Below are 24,376 nucleotides of genomic sequence, written 5' to 3' on the forward strand. Positions count from 1 at the left end.
TGTACGTCCACATTTTATCAAACACAGCAATTTTAGATCTCTGCAGAAAAGCAAGGCACCAGGCAGGGTTAAGAGAGAGCCCTGTCAAGTTGTAGGAAGGCAGGAATTTAAAAAACACATCTAGACAGTAAAGAGAATTTGAGCAGAGCTCCATCTTTTTAATATCTCATTCCTCATAGCCTACCAGTCTATCAGATTTGCTTGATAATTATAAGGAAAACCCAACGTTAATGGAATGTTTAGCTATACACAGTATATTACATAAACTGGAGCAATGTGAAAGAGCAGTGATACTTTAAAAACGAAAGTGGGAAAATACATCTACAAATGATACAAGGACAAATTAAAGTATAACTTCACTTTTAAAGTTCTAAACAATTTATTCCTAGATAGTCTCAGGAGTTTATGAAATGTTAGTAAAAAATGTTAAGTAGGGAGATAACTAATGTCACACACAGCATTATCTACGGAATAATGCCACGAATTCTGGAAGCCTCTATGAGATACTCAAATGCTTCTAGAACAATTTTGATTCTTCAAATAAATATCATTTGGGCGATGAAACTTTCTTTTAATTAAAAACTTTTTATTGTGAACTTTATTTTGAAATACTAAAATAATGTTATTTCCATATAAACTGAAGAAGACAAGATACTCATAAGTGAAAGGTATGATAGTGGGGTAATTATAATAGAATTGAAGACATGTTTAATGTTCAGAAATAAATAAATCAAATCAAGCATATACATCAAAATCATTTCATATTTGGTTCAGAATGAACAAAATACTGCTGAGCAACAAGTTGGCAAGTCATACTTTTGAATATGCATTTTATATTCACAGTTCTCTCAAGTTACTTTTGTTCCTCTTTGGAAGTTCACTCTGAATAACCTATTTTGTTATAAAGAAGTTTACAATGGAAGCTTGAAAGTCTTTCATTTCTTTTCTTTTGATATTTATGAGGCTCTGGAACGTTTTGTTCCTTTGCTTCCTAGTCTAAGGAATTAAAGAAAAAATGTAACCTCTATCTTGGAAAAAGCAAGATAAATCTATTCATTATAAGGAGAAACACTGTTGTTCCTAATTGATTTAGAATGCTACTTTAGCAAATAATGTAACTCTAATCTATCAATCTATCTATCTATCTATCTATTCATCTATCTATCTATCAATCTATCTATCTATTCATCTATCTATCTATCAATCTATCTATCTATCTATTCATCTATCTATCTATCTATCTATCTATCTATCTATCTATCTATCTATCTATCTATCTATCTATCTATCTATCTATCTCATCTGTATATCTAATTATGCTCTATTTTGCTGAAATCCAGGGCTAAAAGTAAGTCAACTTCGGTGTGTTTTTTAATTGCTATAGTTTATATTTTACATAACGGACAACTGCTTAACATAGGGTGTGTTTCTTCACTGTTTCCACTGGAGAAGAGACTGATGTATTGAAATAAGTCCATGGACCTAATGTGAGAAGACCAGCAGACTCTCCTCAAATAATACCTTCATTCTGATTGGTAAAAGTCCATATATTAGTAGAAAATGTAATATAATCTAATAATGCTAACTTATTTGCACTTATAAGTCATGCTCCTTTTGACATTACAAATTTAAAAATCCTTACCATAGATAAATATACTTACTATGGATATGTTCCCTCCTAGGGAACATATGGACATAACGGGAACATATATCTGTGAGTTTGAAAGCTCTATCCAAAACCCACGTAGGGAAATTTTAACTTTATGATGCTTGGTTCCTAGCACAATGTCTCATAAAACCTAAGCTCATAATTTATGCATGCTAATTGAATATGTTGGAAATTTATTTAGAATAAGACTATCTTTATCTGAATCTTTACTGAAAAGATGTTTATGTAGTTTTTTTCCTATATTCTATTCTTGTATTCACTATCAAATTGAGATTTCATAATATATGAGTCTGATAGATAAAATGAACATTACTAATGTTAAAGATGCCTTTTGTAATGTGAATTTCCACAAGACAGGTGATATAAACATGTTTTGGAGCAAAATAATAGATGGGGAAAAAGTTCAAAATGAAATATGCATTTACCAAATCACCCACTCTACACATGTTAATTATCCCAAGCTTAAAATATTAATATTGGGACAGTAAATATTATTTTGAATGCTTAATAAATATGAAAAAAACTCTAGGGAAAGTAAACATAGCATTGAAATAAAATGAGAAATACAAACTAAAATTAAGGTAACTTACTTTTAATAAGTTACTTTAGTATAACTTAATAAAATAATTTTTAATAATATAACTGATAGTTTAGAGTCTTGATAATTAGTATCATGGGCTGCTCTCTTATCTTGCATGCTGCCAACCCACATTCAATCCTCAATATCCCGTATAGTTGCCTGAACATGGCCAGTAGTGATCCTCAAGTGCAGAGCGGGAGTAAGTCCCGAGAACCACTAGGTGTGGTCCAAAATTTACGTAAATAAATTAAGACCAGGTATTTTAGGGAACATTTGAGTAACCCAAATTATACACAAAATAAATTATTAATGATAAATTTCTTGATGATGTTTTAAAACTTTCAGTTGTCTTAATGCTATTTCTCAGTACACAAATAGATTACTTCTCCATGGTATGAAAGATTATATAATGAAATCTAGAAAACAAGTCTCACAGGTGTACGGTTTTGACTGGACCACTCAATTAATGTTTTGTATTATTTGATAAACAAATAAGTTTTTTTTTATTTTATTGATTCGCCATGAGATATAGTTACAAGCTTTCTTGTCTGAGTTACAATCACACAATGATCAAACACTCATCCCTCCACCAGTGCACATTCCCTACCACCAATATACTCAGTATACCCCCACCTTTCCCACCCTCCCACTGCCTCCATGGCAGACAATATTCCCCATACTCTCTCTCTACTTTTGGGCATTATGGTTTGCAATGCAGATACTGAGAGGTCATCATGCTTTGTCTCCCATCCTGACTGATTCCTCCAACCATCATTCTCTATTCCTGCTGTCCTCTCCCCACCCGCTTGTGAGGCAGGCTTCCAACTATGGAGCAGTCTTCCTGACCCTTCTATCTATTGTCCTTGGGTGTCAGTCTTGTGTTATGTTATTTTGTACTCCACAAATGAGTGCAGTCCTTCTATATCTGTCCCTTTCTTTCTCATTCATTTCACATAGCATGAAACAAACAAGTTTTAAAGTTTAACCTGAACATGTAACTTTTGTTAAGTGAAATCATCTACATTTTATAATTAGTCTTCATGTACTTAATAATATGAAACGTTCTTTTTAACTAAGAACATTTTAATTATGTAAATTTTGGTTAATAAAATCTATAAATTATCCAAGAGCATATGCATTCTTAGCTAATACAATATAAATTTTCTGCATGTCAGATTTTTCATAGGTACATTTTTCGTAGGTCAAAAAAATGTTCAGGGGCTAGAGAAATAATACAACAAGTAAGGTGCTTGCCATGCACATCTGACTGGGGTTTGATCCCCAGCATCCCATACAGTTCTCCAAGAAATGCCCTGAATATTACCTGAGTGCAGACCCAGGAGTAACCCGTGAGCATTGCTGGATGTGACTCAAAACCAAAGCCAAACAAACAAACAAAAATGTAAAATCTTAACATTGACTTGAGAGATAAACAATTTTTTCCATCAAAGGGTTCATTCATTTTCTAGTCATCAATTTGCCATTTGCTTTTTTAACAAAGTCACTGAAATGGGTTAATAGCTATCTCCTTTTAATAATTTTAATTACAGATTTGAGTACAGGAACAAAAGAAATGAACAATATATAAAGCATTGCTCATTTGAGCCTCCATGTTAACTGTAGTTGTTTTTGTTATGATATGTAGGTTTAAATATATTTATATAAGACTAAGAAGAGGGGCTGGATCGATAGCACAGTGGGTAGGGCGTTTGCCTTGCACGGGGCTGACCAGGGTTCAATTCCCAGCATCCCATTTGGTCCCCTGAGTACTGCCAGGAGTAATTTCTGAGTGAATATCCAGGAGTAACCCCTGTGCATCACCGGGTATGACCCGAAAAGCAAAAAAAGAAAGAAAAAGAAAAGAAAACAAACCAAAACATATTCCATATAATTTTATAAATACCATATAGTCAACAAAGGTAGGCATTTCTTTGAAAATAACATAAAGATGGCCAAAAGACATATAAAAAAAGAAGTCATGAATTGATCACCACTGATGATCAGGAAAACTACAATCAAAAGAGCAATGAGATGTCATCTCGCATCATTAAGGAGGCGCCTGTATCAAAATGAATGGAAATATTCAGGTTGGTGAGGATGTGGTTAATAATAACCAAAAAAAAGCAAACTTCAGCCCCATTGGTGGGACTGATGTCTGGGGGAACCTTTTGAAAAATGGTGTGAAAATTCCTCAGAAAATTAGAACTGCAGTATGACCCAGAAATTCCCTCTTGGGCATCTACCCCAAGAACACTGAATCATTAATCCCTAAGGATATAAGCATAACTATATTCACTGAAGCATCATTCACAATAGCCCAGGAAAGAAAATAACCCCAGTGGCCAACATCTGATGAGTGGATAATGAAGTCATGGAATGTGGAATGCTACTAAATATGAGAAAATAGGAAATCAGGCAAAAATTTGCTGTGATTTGATGGTAACATGTTAAGTGAAGTGAAATAGTAAGACTGAAGGAAAAAGACAATTATGAAATGATCTCTCTCATAGATGGACTATAAGGAAACAAAGCAAGGGATTTGGTAACCCCTAATAGAAATAAATCCTGAGACACTTATTTCAACAGAAAAGCAGATTGTGGTGGCAAATGTGGGGTAGGAAAAAGGAACCTTAAGATAGGGGTGATGAGTTGGTGAAGTAGGAGAGCATGAATTAGACTCAAGCAAAAAAGAAAAGAGGGTTTAAAAGATAGCACATCAAATGAGGCTCATGCCTGGCATGCAAAAAACACAGGTTTAATCCCCAGAACTTCATATGGACTCCATCAGGAGTGATCCCTGAGAACAGCTGTTACTCCAAGCCCCAAAATACAATATATAGCTACTGTAAATCATGTTACCTGAAAAAAAAAATCTAATGAGCACTCTGACAAGGCAGTGAAAAAAAAATTCTGACAATTCATGTAAAGGAGAGAGTTTATCCTACACCAAAAGTAATGAAATTTAAACAGTTGTCAGACAAGTCTAATTTGATTACTGATAGATTTGTATAATTTAGTCTCTTTTTGTGGACTTTGAAGTTGAGAGTCAGGGGCGATGATGATCACTCCTAAGCAAGACCTAAACTTTAGCATGTTTTAGCACAGTAGAAGGAAAATAGATAATCCTGACTGATTTTTTGAATAAACACATATTTGACAATTTGGTGGTGGTGAAAGATCAGAAACTTTGTACGCCAAAAGCATGAACATTAACATATTTTATTACCACTTCACATAAATAAAAATAAATTGTATACTGCCATCATAGGTAATCCTAATTAGTTCTGGTCACTGAAGGAAGAGAATGGATGCGATGGTAAATAAAAATGAAGAGTTAGAGAACAGGCAGAATGTCCTGATACCACACCAGCTATCTTCATTGGGGCAACTCGAAGGGGGGGTGAGTTGAGTTTCCCTCCCCACCCCAAGCAGAACCTGGCAGCCTAAAACCTCCAGAACCCAACCACTGCCATGCTCAAGGCCATTCTCCACACACTTGGACAAGCTTCACCGAGGTGGGAACTGGCAGAAAAACCCAGGCATGCGGGACCTGTGACTGAGATCTTTAAGTCTGCTTGGATCGGGACTGGGCCTCCTCCCCCGAGCTCCCCAGTTTTCCAGTAGCCCAGCAGTCACACCCACAACAAACTGCCAACCCTGCCCCTCTCCTCCACCCTCACGCCATGTAATCTCATCAATGGCCAAGATCCAGAGACTATAAACTAAAGCTCCCGGAAAATATCAATGCAGAATTTCCTGGAGCATGCAGCCACATTCAGGGCTGTGCGATCTCTTATACTCTAGACCACTTACGTACCACAAGTATCACACATTTGTTTGGTTTTAACATACTTGCTTGCATTCTCTTATATATGGGCCTAAATGGCTCCACAATGAAATACAACAACCTTCAACCCTTCCCTCTTATTGTGGTGGGAAGGTGCTCGGTGGTGAAATTGGTGTTTGACTATTATCTGCAATGAACCATCGTGAACTACTTTATGAAAATAAAATGTATAAAAATTGTAAAAGAAAAAGAGTTAAAGAAGAGTTTTTCTATCTAATGCACCAATTTGACTTGATGTAAAGTTTATATTTTAGGAATCATTACAACTTTAACTTTCATCTACCTTCAGATCAAAATACTGCTCTGAAACAAATGCAAATATCTTTAAGATGCAGACTATTGCTATTGTTGATACTGAGGACACTTAAGACAAGAGGAACTGTAACTTAAAGTTAAATGGTGGACAATGATACTTTCAGCAAGTATGATGGAAATTAAAAATTTCAGAATGGAATATGCTACACCATTTGATAAGGAGAGGAGTGCTACCTTGGGTAAGAAATGATAAATTAGAGTGTGGTCAGGACAAGTTACCCAGCTCCTGGGCAACATACTATACCCTGAGGTCCCCAAAAGGCACCACACATGCCCCCTCATTGAACCATCTGCTTCAGTGGTCAAGATGCTGGGAGTGGCACCCAGTCCCTCTGAGTATCCCAGGGATGCCCCACCAAAACAAATAAACAAAACCACTCAAATAGCCACGTCTCTCATTCCTTCTAGACTAACATCATGAAGATAATTTCCTCGAGAATCAGCCCAATTACAGATCAAAGACTTCTTGCAGTCCTTTTCCTCTCGGCATCTAATTTGAACTGATGTGCAAAGTATCCATTCTTTCACCCCACAGGTTTGCAATATATAGCTCACTTAGTGTCTCTCTACAACTTCAGGTTTTCTGCAAGTGACATAAGATACTGGTTCTCCTATTCTAAGTGACCCTTGGTCTTCTGGAATATATATTTGGACCCATTAGCACTTCATGTCAGACAAGCAGAGGCCAGTCTGTTAGGTCCCTGCCTAAGCTAAGCCCAGCACAGTTCGAGGATGTTGAATGCACCTGTGCTCATTTTTGTCCCAACAAAAGCTGCCTTGCCGGACTGGATTCTGTCTGCAGACCAGCAGCAAGCTCTTCAGTTCTGCTTTGTTCTCCCCAGCCCTAGGCACCCTGCGTGCTGCATATGCCATGCCCCCTCAGTGCTCTGAGCAGAAAAGACAAAAACAAGTTCCTTGGGTAGATCCCGACCCCTCAAAGCCAAAGCATTAGATTTAAGCCCTAAATTGTTCTTCCGCTGCAAGCCCGAGGTTGGCCTTTTGTTTTGTGTGTTTCATTTTTCCTCCCACACTGAGCAGGAGTGGAGGAAGTCATGGCAAAGAGCGTGGTTGCTATCTTTGTTCTTTCCGACGCCCATCCATGGTGTTTAGAAGAAAAAAAAAAAAGAGGAAACTAGTTCCACTGCGAAGTCAAAATGTGAACATTCAGTTTAGGCTCGTCTTCTGTGTCTCCAGCTAAAAAGAAAATGAAGAGTGGGTGTTTTATAGTTCTGCTATGTTCTGCTCTCTGTGTGGTGGTGAAATGGTGATTGATGCGTGGTGTGTTGGCGGTGGGAGGCATTGGGTGGGGTAGGGGGAGGTGTTCTAAGTTTCCCTTATTGGTATGACAAGTCTGTTTGCACACTCGCATGTGTACAGTAGCCTCTTAACAAATTTCTGGATTTCTCAGAGGGAATGTTGGCATTGCGTATGTCTTAAAGATGGTATCTCCGAAGGGAAAAGGAGGGTTTAGAGTTCCTTTTCTACTGCCTTGCTGGCATCATTCCTTTGACAATTTCTTTGTTCCTTTAAATACAAGTTTAAATATCATGGAGGACTCTGAAAAAACTTGGTACTGTTATATTTTTTCAAATAGACTTGATTGACTTTTTAAAATCTTCTAACTACTGGAAATGATCACTCACTTATAAAATTATTTAATATCAAGTTTTTTTCCAAATAATAAATGTCTAATTATAGAATTTTCCAACAATATTATTTACAGCTAGTTTAGAGCTTAAATAACATTGCACAAATCTACCTCTCTTCTCTACAGAGTTTTAGAACTGTAGAGTTTGTGTCTATAGTATATATGCTTAATATCATGGCAACTAATGTAAAACATTTAATAGATACATAAAAAAATGATTCTTATACTTAAACACACACACAAATGAAACACTTTTTATTGACTGTGCCTATATGTCTTTATGTCAATTTTCATATTTGTGGTACCTAAAAAGCAATTGTAGATTTTTAATATAAGAAAATGATGCCAAATTGTTTTTAATCTTTTTCTTTGAACGATTATTCTGATGATCGAATAGCAGTGTGAAAAGCAGCATGTTTTCTTTAATGTTGTTGACAATAATAGAAATCCTCCTGTCATTTTAATTAGAGTTAAATTATCCATACACTGGATAATGAGAGCCCTCATTTGCCTTTTGTCTTGCAAGGATGATACTGAGGCTAGAAAGAGTATAGACACCCACGTCCCACCACCAACGCTGTACAAGCTCATCTTTGGGCCTTGTTTCAGACTCATAAATAAATCTCGAGAGAGATGAACTAGCTGGAAAAGTTTTGCAGGTACCCAGTTCATGCTGAGATTTTGGGGTCGATCTTGTGAGGAGGGTGGGCAAATCTCCTGCCCTACCAACGCCCCGGCAGCCGCTCTCATGCCCCAAAGCTGACGTCATGACTCTGACCAGATTTCCTAGTTAAATATTCTGGATTTTCAGGAATGACATTACCAAACCCTATAATACTGACATCCCAGCAGTAGCACACCAGATTGGATGGGATGTAATGTAGAAGCCAACCAATCTTGACTCACAAAAACATCAACACAGAAGGCTTAACTTACAGTGACAGCTTAGGGAACCCCCCAGACAATACCCCATGGTGAAATGCAGCAATTTTCACAAGCTTTCTTCTACGGAAACATTTTATCTATCATTTTGTTTAGCCATTTAGTGATAACAAAACATCTAAAATAAATTATCCTGGGCCTTCTTTGGGGGCAGGTTTGAGGAGTGGCTGGGAAAATTGAGACAAAGATGGAGGGAAGGTGACAGTGGTGGTGGGACTGGTGTTGGAATATTAAATGCCTGTAGCAAATGATCATGAATGACTTTGTAAACCATGGTGGTTAAATAAAGTGTGATAAAATGCCTTTCATGCATCCAAAATCAGTTCAATCTGCTGTACCACATGGTTTCCGGAACATTACTGCATATAGCTCTAGAGGGCCCTGAGAATAGTCAGGGTGCCTGGACCCTTTATTTACACGCCCTGTTGTCAGAGAATTGCTAGGAGTGATCTCACACATCCCCAGTTCTGCTTGGGAGGCTCCCCAAAAAGCAAAGACAGTACTAATCACAACAACCCAAAAAACAAAGTAAAACACAAGGTCGGTGCCTCAATGAAATTATTGACATCTGCTTAGCATACATATGGAAATAGGATAATGATCAAAATCAGATATTTCCACTAGGAGAAGCTCCCAATTTGCATAATCACATCCATTCAACAAAACAGACACACCCCTTGCTTTCTCCCCTGCTATAGCACTTTCATCAGAAGAAATGCTATTTAAGATGATTTCTCATATAATTTTTGACATTCTTATAAGCTTGGGGACTATTGAGTGAAATATACTCTCTTTCAAATTAAGGGATTTTATGCAAGATCTTTAAATATACAAGGTCTTTAAAGTTATTGGTGACTTTTAAGTAAAACATTGACAACAGTTTTCTAAAATTCTGACCTTTTCTACACTGTTAAAACAGCTTTATTTAGTTAAAATTATGGAACACAAGTTTTCTCCATACTGCTTAGGCTAAATCTGCACTTAAATTCTTTAAGAATATAATACTGTTTTCAGATGTTTTGTGGAATGATGGGAAAAAATTAAATGTCAAAGTTAGAAAAAGTGTCAAGTAGAGAAGAAATGATTTCAATTTGTCCTGGATCATTTTGGGAAGATTTGCAAATGCATAACTGTTGGCAAGGCAGATTGTTATGCATTAATCAAGCTCCCCAAAAATCTAAAGAGAAAGATCTGTAACGGATTTGACTAACTATATCATCACAGGCTTATATCTTAGTCACACAGTGCTATGCACGAATTCGTTCACATCTAGCAAGGGCCTATTTTTATACTAACAACTGTTTTGCTATTAGTAATCAAGAAATATATGGTTTACCCACACTAACTCCAAATTATTTGAATGATACAAATGTGTATACTCATATATATAAAGTTGAAACTCTGTATTGCAGATATTTACAAATACAAGACTATAATTAGAGCATTAATCTAATTTAAGCATAATTAGACCTGCATCAAAATAAGTAATATGTGGGAAAGTGGCAGAAATCCCATTAGTTATGCCATAAATGATGAAATCAATTAAAAATCCACTCTACTAAATATCAAGGAAAAAGTTAAGCCCTATTATTTCTAAAGAAAAGCCAAAAAGGGAACAAAATATACCTTCAATGAAAATTCACTTTACACAACTCAAAACAGACTATTATAATGGCTCAACCATTTTAACAGCATTGCAATCAATTTTTAATTTTTTAATAAAACAGTTTCACATAGGTCATATGAGGAAGGACACACAAGAAGAAAAAAAGTACTGTATTCAAGGGAGAACACAGACTTCTCTCAAGGGCTAAAAGCATCCCAAGCTGAGATGTAGGTGACCCCAGAAAGGAGATGTGAGCCCAATCAATATTTTAAATGAAAATTATAAATATGCACATCTATACAAGGAAAGAAGTTGTTGATCTAAAAAGGGTAATCTAAATTATTATAGTTATTTGCCCATTGTCGTTATTATATAATAAATCATATATATGATCTTACAATATAGTAGATATATAGATATCTTCAATATATATAGAAAGGGAAACTAATTCTTAAAGTAGTACAAGAAACTTCTGTATTGTATATCTCTATTTTATACAATTAAAAAATTTTATGAAAAATCTATGATGGTAGTTATCAACAGTATTGTTTTATGGATTGTTAGATTACATTGTTCTGGGAGAACAGAATGATTAACTTTCATCATATGAGAAAGGAAATATATTAATTTTGATAATGTCTTAGGGTCATTTCTTTAAATGTCAGCATAACTCAAATAGAACTCTTCTTCAGAAGATACACATTGTTCCTTTTCTTGGAGAGAAGAGAACCAAAGGAAATAAACAAAATATGATGTGACAGATTTATGATAGGTATCAGAAGTACTTCCTCTCTGAAAATTAGTAATTTTTTTTCACAGATGGACAGACCAATGATAGGTTTAATTCAACTTCTTTTTTTAACTAAAATCTAATTTTCTATGAAAACATAACATACATAGGTGCTACGGAGTCAATTTCTACTCAAATTCATCCAGTTTAATATTTATGCTTTTATAAATTATCCAAAGATGAGGGTCCAAAATAGTGAATAATAATTGCAAGCCAATTTTTTCTTAATTATAGTTTGCTACAGTGGCATTATAATTAGAAGCTGTCACCAGTTCTAAAATAAATCAGATTTTATCATTTTTTTAAAAGCAATTGGTGGATTCTATAAAAAAAAAAGCAAGAAACATAAAAAAATAAGATTCCTGATCTTTCTTTTTTAAAATCATACTTCTTTATAGCTACAATATTTACTACCAAATATAGGCAATATATTCTCCAAATATAGGCACAATCTTATACAAGGGAATAAATTATTTACCTAAAAAGGGTAATCTAATGTTTTTATTAGATATTTTTTAAGAAGTGTATCTAATAAGGGTAATCTTATAAGTTATTTATTTATTATATAGTGAATCACATATATGATCTTATAACATGTAGAAAAGGAAAACTAATTCTTAAACTAGTGCAAGAAGCTGTTGTACTATTTGTAATTTATACAGTTAAAAATCTCTATGAAATATATGATGTTAGTTTTCAACAGTATGGTTGATATTTCATTTTTTTTATTTACTGATTATCACAGAATAACTATAGGGATGTCATGTTTGAAACAATGTAGGCTCAACTGGAATTCTAAAACTAATATACTGACTTCACTAATGCAACAGTGACATAAAATATTTTATAATTAAATGATTTACCTGAAATATAAGACAAAACATTTTACATTTAAACAGAGCCATTAGTGCAATATTGATAGAAAATTGATCACTCTAAAATATATGAAAATCCACTTTAAAATTCAATGAAGGCACATTAGGAACTATACAATAACTGTTCAAACTTTAAATATTAGTAATAACCCTCATTAACAACACATAAATAGATAATGAAATTGTGGTATATATCATACACACAATCTTTCCACACCTGTGAGAAAAGGTGCACTTCTCAGCTTGCTTCCAACAAGGATGGGACTAAAAGGTATTATATTAAGCAAAATTAATAAGAAGAAAAACACAAGAAATGAATCATCTCACTCACATGTGGTTTATAATGAAAACAGGGGAGCTAGCATTGTCAAATGAAATCAGACTCTAAGGAGAAAAATTGGGATCACAAAAGTGGGGTTTGGAAAGGACCCTATCAACCCTGGTAGAGGGCTATTTGTACTTTGGAGGTGGGTTAGATGTGATAACATCGTAGCCCCAAAACTTATTTGACATCTATGAACCAAGAATGACTCAAAAAATATTAACCAATGGTAAAGTTTTTTTCTTCCTCATGTGATAACTGTTTGGGATCCGAATGTAAGCATGACAGATGGCCAGAGAATAAAGGGTACAAGAAGTGTCTTTAGTTCAGTTACAGCCCACTCCATTCCTAAACTTTTTTTTTTCTGGTCGACTAGAAAACATATTAATTCCACTAGCTTTTATCCAGTCCTGGGTTGTCTGTGCCTCCCTCCCCCACCCCCAGCCCCTGCCCAGGGTCTCACAATAGCAAGGCAAGTTGCTTTCCCACTAAGCCATATTCACAACCCCATCACTGGGGTCGAAATTCTCCTTATAGCCACTCCTATTGTTCCCAGAGCTAGTGGGTCACGAAGAACCACTATGTATGGCGAATATACAAACACTAGGAATGACACCTCTTGCCAGAAGTCTAGATAGTCAACTAGACTATGTTAACCAATACATACTCAAGAATTTGTGCAGAAAAATGTTACTCGGAGTTAATGACAGTTTTGCTCTCACAAACTACAAATATAAACGTCACCTTCTCAAAGGATTTTTAAATGACCCTTATTCAGAGATACACTTTTTTTCAATAAAGAATCTGTGGTTCTAAGTCTACATACTATTGCAGAAGCTCAAATGAATGTTTTCGTGATCTTCTACCCCTTTTTAGGAAAAAAAAAATCCCTCAGCTTACCCCCGAAAATCTAGCTTTTAAAAGGAAGCAATGAGTCACTGCAAGTCACCGTCCTCTATTCCCTCCTGCAACAACTGCACCTGAAGCTATGACCTCACTGGATGATTGCAGTGCCCCCAAAGGGTGGGCGGAATTAACTGTTTGGGAAGTGCTGTCATGCCAAGAATTGTATGGGAGAGGGAATAGGACTTGGTTCGACAGTTAGAAAGCCACAGAATCCCAGAAAACATCTTGGGGAGGGAGAAGTGAAAATAACGCCCTCAAAAGCATGATCATGGTACCCAAACACCAAATGTAAATATTTCTAGCAAAAATAATCAAAATGATTGATAATATAGCAGGATCTTAAAAATATCCATTTTGTGAAACACATACTTGACGTAATAGCCCAAGCTGTAACCATGTCATATACTTCAATGCTAGAATTAACTGGGTTCATTCTAATTTACTTGGATGGCACCTATGTATCTTTAAATTGCTTCTCATCACTGATGGAAACAGAATAAGTTGTAAGGATTTTAATGACCTTTTAGTCCAGACCCTTCTGTCTCCCTCTAAGGAGAAGCTTATTAAAAAGCCACATGCACTGCAGTTTTTATCTATTTATTGACCCCTTATTTTCAAGGCATATTGAGAATAATAGAAATCAGGCCTGAATTTCTGCTATTACTAAAGCTCTAATATTATACAAGCAAACATGGATGTGAACAACAACAAGAACATGAAACAGTGAATAAAAGCCAGACACCTTGTTCTGTGAACCAAAAATACCATTTAGGAGTAAAAGGATTCAGCACATTGCAAAGCTTGAGTTTACTCAAATGCCTGCACTTATCCAAACTTCAGTGTAACAATGCGTAGCATGCAGACAAAACTCATTACCCAGGCTATCAGACAGAAACACTGTGAGGGTCAAAGTGACAGAGAATGAGATGGCTTTGGGGAACTCTACTCAGAAATTTACAGGTCTCCAAGGAAAGTAAGCTTGTAACCTTAGACAGGCAATACTATGTGTATAGTATAGGATATGTTACATATTATCACATCAGTATGCAAATTATTATTTTCACATCTCCATGCACTGGAACACAAAAAGTGGCAGCATGTTTTACCATGTATGATGTAGCCCTCTCACTTTGTCTAATAGTGAATTCAAATAGACTGACCATGAATTCTTGGCATCTTGGTGATTAAGACATATGTTTCTATAAGTGACTGAATAAAGGTAATTGAAAAAGCTCTTGGATGTGAATGTACCATAGGTTGATACTATCATCCAGTAACATAAAAAGAACACTCAACAGCCACAAACTTACCTGGAAGAGAGTATCTAGAATCCATTAAAATTATTTTTTAAATGAGAAATAATATTAAGTAAACCTTACATAACAGTTTCCTGCAAATCTTATAAAGCACATTTACTTTCAGAACGAAGAATTTTAATAAAGTACATTAATTAGAATACAGCATTTGGGAACAAATATAAACACATATTCAGATATACTATTAAGAACCATGTCATATAATAAATCTATTGTAATGATCAAGCTAGTGCTCTGTGCTGTATTGCCTACATAATACAAATATGTTCAGGATGCCATTAGTACCATAAATGTTTTGCAACACCCCTGCTTAGAATATCATTCAAGTCGTGGAGTCTGTTGGTAAATGGACTCTACTTCTGCACATAAATCTTGGCACTTAATTGAAAGCGATGCCCACTCACATCCAAGTTATTATCTGTATCAGCTGTGGTCTGCCACAACACTTTTTCATTCTATCCAAATAATTTCATAGCTGAAATAATTTGGCAAAGAAAATGCAAGGGAAAATATAGTATGCAAAAGTCTTAAAATTAAAATCTACAACTCAACAATTATTCAATAAAGGTCCTAATCTTAATTCTGGAATAATTTAAGGCAGTAAATTCTGGCTTAAACTCAGATACGCGCAGATATTATCACAGATTATCATAATGAATGTATATCACTAAAGGTCTATGTAAATCAGATCCTCTGAAGTATTTTAATGGAATAAATTATTACATAAAGAGTAAAGTGAAGATAAATTATGACAGCATTAGATCCTTGGACTTGCCCAATAAATGGAGATTTGAAGGTCACAGTTTATGTATTTAAAGAATACACAAATATGGCTCCATTTATAAAATTTGGAAACTGGAATACCTTTGTCAGCTTTGCTTAGTTTTTATAAAATGTCATAAGCTTTATGTCTAAATATAATTTTTTCTAACAGAGAGCTAAAAAATTTTTGTAGTGTGAGTCTTAACTGTAAACTCCGGAAGATAGATCATTATATTCACATAAAATAACATAAAAAAATGAGTAGATACACTATTTATTGGTGTTATGTTGGAATTAAGTTCATGAGAAAGCATTAATAGTATATAAACCACAGGCTCTCAATTAAAAAATTAAAAAATATATAAATTAAAATCTAAAAAATCTAAAAGTGGTTGCTTTTGTTTAGCAAATATAAGCATTTTTAAATTATATTTTGCTTCAATTTTGTTCCCAAGGGACACTTGATTTTAATTAAACTGAACATTCTTTACCGTATTTTTCTCCCGAGGAACTAAGAATCCAAAAACAGAGAATATGGAATGAGGGATAGGGAAAATGGAAAATAAAGGAAGAGTAAGTATCAGAAAAAGAGAAGACTGAAAAATACCTACCTCTCTATAGACCATAGGAGGGGATAAGAGCAGGCGTGGGGGCAAAATTTATAAAAGTTAAAATTTTAGAATAAACTCAGAAATTATAAAGTAATATCTCTTACCCTGAAAAACTCTTTAGTCGAGCCAGAATCTAATGTTCCATAAGCAATTTCTGTTTGCTTAGAAAGATCCTCAGCACTTTCGATGGGAGACACCATCCTCTCTACAGTCAGGAAGGCAGCTAAGTTAGCCGTGTAGGAGGAGATTATGATCAGGGTAAAGAACCACCATACACCTCCAACAATGCGCCCAGAGAGGGATCTAATAACAAGTATGAAATGGATTTGTAAAGTGAAATGAATGACCTAATAGAAAAACAAGTTAACAGTACTATGCAAATATTGACTTCTATGGGAATATTTAACGCAAAACATTTTGACATATTTGCTAGTTTATAAATCAGAAGTTTTATACCATTCTGGGTATGGAGTACAATTAGCCATAACTGATGACATACCCAGAAGCCAAAAGATCCGGTATCTGTGACTCTTTCAAAGTTTTAATTCATAAATCATTTATATAGGGCATAATATTCCATTAAGAAGACAACGTCAAGAAATATGCAGCAAATAATTCATCCAGTATACAACTACTTTATCCAATGATAATATAAGTTGACCAGAAGAACTAAAATCATCAACAAAATTCAGAAAGATGTTGACAAACACAATTAAGTATTTAAATCATTGTTTGCACCATAGATATAGCTTAAGCACTGAAGATATCCTCCCTAGTTAAGTCAATGAAGCTGAATAATTTCACTAGATTTTTTTGTGTGTTTGTGTGAAAAAAATATAAATATTTAGAAAAGATGCAGAAGAAAAAAATAACATTACAAAGGTGTAACACAAACTATAATTCTTAATGATTAAAAAAAAGGATGTGTTGGAGCTTGAACTGCTATGGCCTTGTTTCTTTGCCTTCTGCTTAACAAAAAATAAAGAAAACAAATGAGAAAGATTTAAATTTCTGAAATAATCCAAAACAACATCTTCCTAACAAAAGTTTATTGCAACCATACTTTTTATAAACTTGATTCCCAGTAAGTTACTTTAAATAATATGCAGATAAATATGCACACAGACCCATAAATATTTAGTATTTTTTTAAAAAAACAGTGTAACTATACAATGTAGACATTTGAATAATTAAAAAACAAGATAAAATTCTTTATTAGTGATTTTGTTATATCGAACAATTAGACTTTCAGTCTAAAGACTGAAAAGTTTGTATATCTAAAAACTTAAAACACAAAAAATAATAATTTTATTGCCTAAAAATCCTTTTATGGCATGACAAATATTTTCCATAGACTTTCTATAAAATTATTGGTAATATCTATAAAGTAAATGATTTAATCAGTTGAGAGAAAAGCTAGAATATAATGTAAAAACAAATACTTTAGATTTAAAAAAAAATTTGTTTCTAAATTAAAGAGAGGGGATGGGGGGGAGAGAGAGAGAGAGAGAGAGAGAGAGAGAGAGAGAGAGAGAGAGAGAGAGAGAGAGAGAGAGGAATAGAGACCGAGACAGAGAGAGAAAGATAAAAGAAAAACAAAAATAAAATTAAAAGTACTCATCATGGTCTCTAGGAAATGCAAAACATTAAATAAATGAATAAGGTTAGAAAAAGTTAAATGCTGCTTACCAGTATTTTGAATAAGGTATTATATACATTTAAGTTTGGAAACTCATGTATATAAAGCTACTCTTAAGATGTTCATTGTTTATACAATTCAATGTAAAGCATAATTATTTAATGTACTCCCCCCTGTTTTTAAGAAGGGTTTCAATACCTGATTCTTCAAATTCCTCAAAACAAAAGCTAATTACATAGTAATTTCTTTTAATACTATACATTGCATGTTAATTGACAATATGTTTGAAGATCATTTTATAGATCATTCTTTTCCAGTTGTAAAATAAACAACTGAAAGAATTAGTTGTTCTTTATCGAAGTGCTTAAACCAGATTTAATGAGATTTAAGGTACTAATAAATTTAAATTATATGTTCACCTAAAATAATCACTGCACATATCCATCATTAAATTAGAATATTCCTGAGCAATGTATTATTTATTTGTGTTTTTAAAGTGTCACTAATGCTATTGAAAGTTCCTGGAAAATTTTGTATATAAAGAAAAATTTGGTTTGCTTTGTCGTGGTAAACAAAAAGGTTTCTCTAAGCAAAATGTTCACCTCTCATCATCTGCATTAACATGTGTTATTATTATTCATATATGATTATTATTCATCTAATAAGTAGTTAAGAATAGCACTGTAGCACTGTCTTCCCATTGTTCATCAATTTGCTCCAGCGGGCCTCAGTAACGTCTTCATTGTGAGACCTGTTGTTACTGTTTTTGGCATATTGAATACGCCAAGGGTAGCTTGCCAGGCTTTGCCTTGGGGGCAGGACACTCTTGGTAGCTTGTTGAGATCTCCGGGAGGGACAGAGGAATCGAACCTGGGTCAGCCTCGTGCAAGGCAAACACCCTACCCGCTTGTGCTATTGCTCCAGTCCAAAAGTCTGATTTATTTCTTTAAACATTTTATTTAAAAAAAAAACTTCCAAATTTTTCTCTCATAATTTCTATGGTTCTACTTTTCTGAACCAGTTAAGACATTCTTAATTACAGAGGCTAAAGAAATAGTACTGCAGCTAGCTGCTTGCCTTGCACACAACGGACCCATATTCAGTTCCCAGGACACCATATGGTCTGCAAAGCTTGTCAGGAGATTTCTGACACATGGAGAGAAGAGTAAGCTCTGAGCACCTCCAGGTGTCATCCCAAATGAAAAATAATTTTTTAAAGTATAAATAAATAAAAATAAACATAACAATAGGCAAATCATCAGTTTGGTTCAACAGTCATCTATATTGACATTTAAATATGTTCCACTAATATTAACAATATAGTTCCACATGATATTTTTCTTGGAAATAGATAAATTTTAAAAATTATTTAAATTTAAGAAACTTTTAAATAATTTATATCGTACCACTTGTATCACTTGTCAATTAATACTATGACTACAATTTGTATTATTGATATTTTTAAAATTTAAATTATTTAAGAGCATCTCTTGGGGCTGGAGAGATAAAATAGCAGGTTGGGCCCTTGTCTGCCCATGGCCAACTTGGATTTGATCCCTGCTATCTTATATTGTCCCTTGAGCACTGTCAGGAGTGGTTTTTAAGTGCAGAACCAAAAGTAAGCCCTGAGTATTATAGGGTGTGATGCCCAAACCAAGGAATCAATGAATAAATAAATAAAGAGCATCTCTAAAGTGATTAGTGCATTTCCTAAATTCATGTATCCAATTACTTATTCATTTCCATACTCAGATGTTCTACTCTACTTTTCTAAGCTGGAATAACTATTATTTCATTCTTTCATAATAATAGATAGTTGCCTCATATTTTAAAAAAATCATTAAAATTCTCAAGCTATAGTGTAGATTCCATTTTAAACGCATATAAACCATAAAAGTCACAGATGCCTTATTTTCTTTATATAAATGAATTTGGTTCATCTATATTCTTGAACAACAAAAAAATGGGATTCAGATATAGTACAGTAGTTATGGCAATCTCCTGGCACTATATTTTGCCCTGAGTATTGCTGCATGAAGACCAAGAGGTCCCAAAGCACTGCCAGGTGTGGCTTTGAGGCCCCCAGAACTGTTGGGGTGACCTGGGCATCCAAGTATTACAGCAGCATCATATCTCTGAGTCCAAATATTGGCCCTACAGGCCAAATTGCCTGAGACTTGCCAGTGTCACATCCCATCTGCAAAAACAGAAATTGACAACAGACCTAAAATCTATTTTACTAGGAAATATTTTATTTTTCATTTTGCATAGTAAATCATGACTCGGAATGAAATTAAGAGCCTAGAAAATAGGTCATCTTAGAATATAAGATTGTGGAAATTTAGAATTTGTCTGTGTTATGATAGACTTGATACCACAGACTGTTCTATGTGCAAATTTGCTCTGTGCAAATGCCCCTAAGTTTTTTGTGCACTTGGCAAGCACTGGATAATAAAGTATGTCACTTTGGGGCCACTAAGCACCAAGAATGGGGGGGAAAAAAAACGAAGGTACATATAGGGGAATCCAGATCAATATTCCATAATTTATAAGAGACCCCATATACTGCTCCCTACTTATTCAGGCCATATACTCCCATATTTTGCTCCCTACTGATGATTACAGCCCTGTATCTTAAGGTTTGGTTAACGTTGTGTATACTTCAATAAATTTCTACTCACGATGAAGAATTTCATTCTTATTTTGAAATGTCTCTACTTAAAGAGGCTTGGGCTTACATTATACACACCAGGTCTAAAACTAAAACTATGACTCTTACATATTTTGTGAGAGAATATCAAAACTATATTTTAATATTCAGTTCTACACAGAAACCTGATAGGATTGGTGGAACTATTCTATTTAGATCCATATAATTAAAAATCATGATCTAGTATCACTGAAGCAAGTCATTGGTAATTCTTCCCGTACATGATGCATTAACTTTATTGAATCTGGATGAGCAAGTAGAAAAATATGCAAGTACTATGTTTCTCATGTAGTTTTTAAAAAACTATCTCCCAATGTATGCAAGAAACTGACAAATTTATAAGATGGCATTGAAAAGGCACTTCACTAGCTACTAAAATATTCTTTAAAATCCAAGGAAACTCCTTTATACAAACTATATTACCATATAAATAATATTTAGTCTTAAATGTAAAAGTAATAACAATATAAAAATGTCTTATCATCATTATGCTCTAACCAACTAGTTAACCAGCACGGAAAGGTATGTGTTATATGAAAAGCCATGTTTGGCTTTCTTCTTCTTCAGGCATGTCTATAACAAGAAAAATGGTAATGTGTGTCTTTAATATAATGATTATAAGAAGGCATTATAATTGAGGAACTGACATATGATGATAATAGAGATGTATGAATTTGTTCTATGACATTATCATTCTATATGGCATAAGATTTTTTGAATCAACCATCACGATTACACAAAAATGTATTACTCCATATCATATATATTCTATTATATACTCCCTTATAGTTCAGCAGCATAGCATTACACCTTTTTGATAATTTCTCCCATATCATTTTCCATGAGACAACAATGAGAAAATAAAAGAGATGAGGTGTGTGCCAATGATGTTTTGTAAGCAAGTTGCTGTTTTTATCGTTAATAAGAAATATTGCCCATTTTCCCATATACAGGTCTGTGGTTGATCCACAGATGACTGTAAAATGAGAATATGCAGCAAAAACACGGTACCCCTCCAAGAAGGCATGGAATGATAGGAACCTTATGCATTTTATAGCCTCTCCATGGTGTGTACAATTTCACCAGGTAAATATATGACCAATATTCAAAGAACATTGCTCAAATATTTCACAGTCTTACGCTGATTATAAAAAAAATCTGTCCTTAAGCATCTTAAACTGCCAGGACAGGAGGTCAGCAGCTGGTAAATTCTTTAGAGTGAATTCATAAACACCATGAACGTCTACTGGAGACCTAAAATGCACAAAGTTGAAGCAGGCGAGTAACCAACCTTGGCGAAATATCGCATCCTTGCTGCATAAAGGCACCCAAGGAAAACCAGAGACTATTAAAAATCCCAAATTCATTAGTTGATTCACTAGTTTGTGTTTCTCTTCCATCTTCAAACTCCTCAGTGTGCCACTCGTAGGGGCTAAATCTGCTGACCAGGAATAAAACTACACTGACCCCAATGTAGGCAAAAACAATGCACATCCAGATCTCATAGGCTAAAGGATCAAGAAATGAAAACACTCCTGGTTTGGACTTCTGAGGCTTCTTGATCATGATAGATATCCCGAGGCTCATAAAGGGCTTTGAGAAGTCGATCACTTCTTCTCTCACAAGGGTAATCGTTAACGGAGCAATTGCAATATCAGCTTTCTGTGAGGGAAATAAAGCAAAGTGATAGTACGTGGAGTTATGGTCAGTAAAGAATCATGGTTACCTCATCAGTTCAAGAGGAAAGGGAAGGAAATTAGGAAAAATGGTCATCATTACTCCCCTGGTAGACAAAATTGTAGTAAAATAAAAACAAAAATTAATTTTCCTCTAAATGCCCCCTTTGTAAATAAATACATAGTACAATTATATGGCTTGATTATTATCATTACCTAGATGCATCATTTCTACTTCTAGATTTCCCTTACAGTTTTTAAAAACTGTATTTATTTATTTATTTATTTATTTATTTATTTATTATTATTATTATATTTATTTCATATAAATAAAACTCCTGTCTCAATTTATTTGTATATTCACTTCTGACATCAGCCTTCATCTTCAATGTCCATAAGTCAGTAAGATGATAGTTTCAAAGCAATATGGGAAGCTAAACGGGTTCGAACATAACTACTTTACAAGAGAGATAGTATCTGTAAACAACATGGATTTTTTTCTAGGAGAAGAAATATACTTACCCCATATACAAGTTCTCCAACCATCCCATTCCAAATTTTCGTGTCTGCATCCCTGGCCCCATACTTGCCATCCCCAACAATTGTCAATTTGTACTTGAATCCACAATGCTTGGCGATTTCTGCAGCTAAATCAACACAGTACCCCTCATAGCGCTCATTGCCTTCAAGCATTTCATGATTTTTCTTCATCATTACATATGGTGATTCCTGTACCAAAAAAATTTTGCAGTAAATTGATTAAATGGTTGCATTACTTGCTCTCATAGATTTAAGTATCCTGGTTAATAACTAACCGTTATTCAGAGACAGTAAATATATATAGATAGTGGACACATTAGTGGGAAAATTGGTTATGACATTTCTGTTAACATATCATCAAACGTCTACTGTTTTATTTCAGGAGCATGACTTATACCTAGGTAGACAGAGTGAAAATAAGATTCAATAGTAGAAAGTGTTGGAAAGTTCCTTTATCAAGTCTGTAATTCCTAAAAAGAATGTTGTTCAGCATTGTTTTATAAATGTCTGGATTCACCATCCACTTATTTTAGATTAACTGTATAACCCCAAGAATTAGGATTCACCCAAAAAACCCTATGTCATTGCTGCATCCAGAATAAGATCTTGTGGCATCAGGGTGATGACCAGTGACACAGACTGAACCATTGCCATTGTGATGTACTAAGTCTGTCCTCTCAGACTCCAGGCCTCATTTCATCTATGAGATATAATATCATAGAATGATACTACAAGGATAACCAGAGAGTAGCTTTCCCCTGTAAATATAGAAAGAAGAAGCATATAAAAATTATTCAGCACAGCCCAAATTTCTCTGAGGCTATTTGGGATCAAAGTGAGATACTTTATTTTCAAGCCATGATTTAAAAAAATAGCCTAAAATATCTAACTTGCACTTACTAAATGAAATCCAAATATTTTCTGGTGCTTTTAAAATCTGAATCCCTTATCCACATACGTAGATTTTCTTCTGAATTTTGTAGCAATAATGAATACTACAGACTGGTTCACTACCTCAGAGTTTAGCCAAAGAAACAAAACAAAATCCTTTTGTCAGATTTGTGAACCAAATTTCCTCTTTCATTTTACAAATAGCTTGTTCTGTGATCCACATCTCCCTTAGATTTATCCAAAACATAGCTGTTCAAAATCTAGTTCAATGTTCCCTCATTCGTTCAGTACATTTAGTATTAGCTAAATGTCAACCATCTGTGAAAGGTGAGTGGGAATGGAGACCATTTTTGTTCAGGAGTTCACTTTTACTCTGAAAAGAAGTTGACATAACGAAGCTAACAAGGGAAATATGATGTCTACCCAGACATATGGAGGAGTGGAAAGGAATATTCTTTAAGACCTTCTTTTATGATTCACTTGAGTCTGAAGGGGTTTGTGAATCTCATCATTTGCCAAGCTTAATTTCAGTCTTGAAGAGAACTGTGGATATTTTTAATGTTTTAGCTAGCCTGTGTGCAGTCCTTTTGAGAAAATAAATATTTAAAGAGGGAAACAGTACAAAAGCAGCACGATAGAAGTTACTTTCCTAAAAAATAAATACATATCTGATGGTCAAATACATTTCATAAGAAAAATGAAAGTAAATATAGACATATGTAGCAGATTAC

The 24,376-nt window shown here is 34.3% G+C and overlaps 1 protein-coding gene across 3 annotated transcripts in view; it reads right to left on the reverse strand.

The window, feature by feature from the left end:
* GRIA2 (glutamate ionotropic receptor AMPA type subunit 2) overlaps window positions 1-24,376 on the reverse strand; it is a 133,066-nt gene that overhangs the window by 4,428 nt on the left and 104,262 nt on the right. For all 3 annotated transcript variants that reach the window (XM_055144562.1, XM_055144561.1, XM_004606154.2), the window contains exons 10-13: window positions 22,737-22,943; window positions 21,830-22,200; window positions 16,294-16,492; window positions 1-40 (exon numbers count right to left, since the gene is read on the reverse strand). The exon at window positions 1-40 is cut by the window's left edge and continues 208 nt beyond it. In XM_055144562.1, coding sequence (XP_055000537.1) covers window positions 1-40; window positions 16,294-16,492; window positions 21,830-22,200; window positions 22,737-22,943 — 817 coding nt within the window. The remainder of the gene's footprint in view (window positions 41-16,293; window positions 16,493-21,829; window positions 22,201-22,736; window positions 22,944-24,376) is intronic.

The sequence above is a fragment of the Sorex araneus genome, chromosome 7, assembly GCF_027595985.1.
Source record: "Sorex araneus isolate mSorAra2 chromosome 7, mSorAra2.pri, whole genome shotgun sequence".
NCBI lineage: Eukaryota > Metazoa > Chordata > Mammalia > Eulipotyphla > Soricidae > Sorex > Sorex araneus.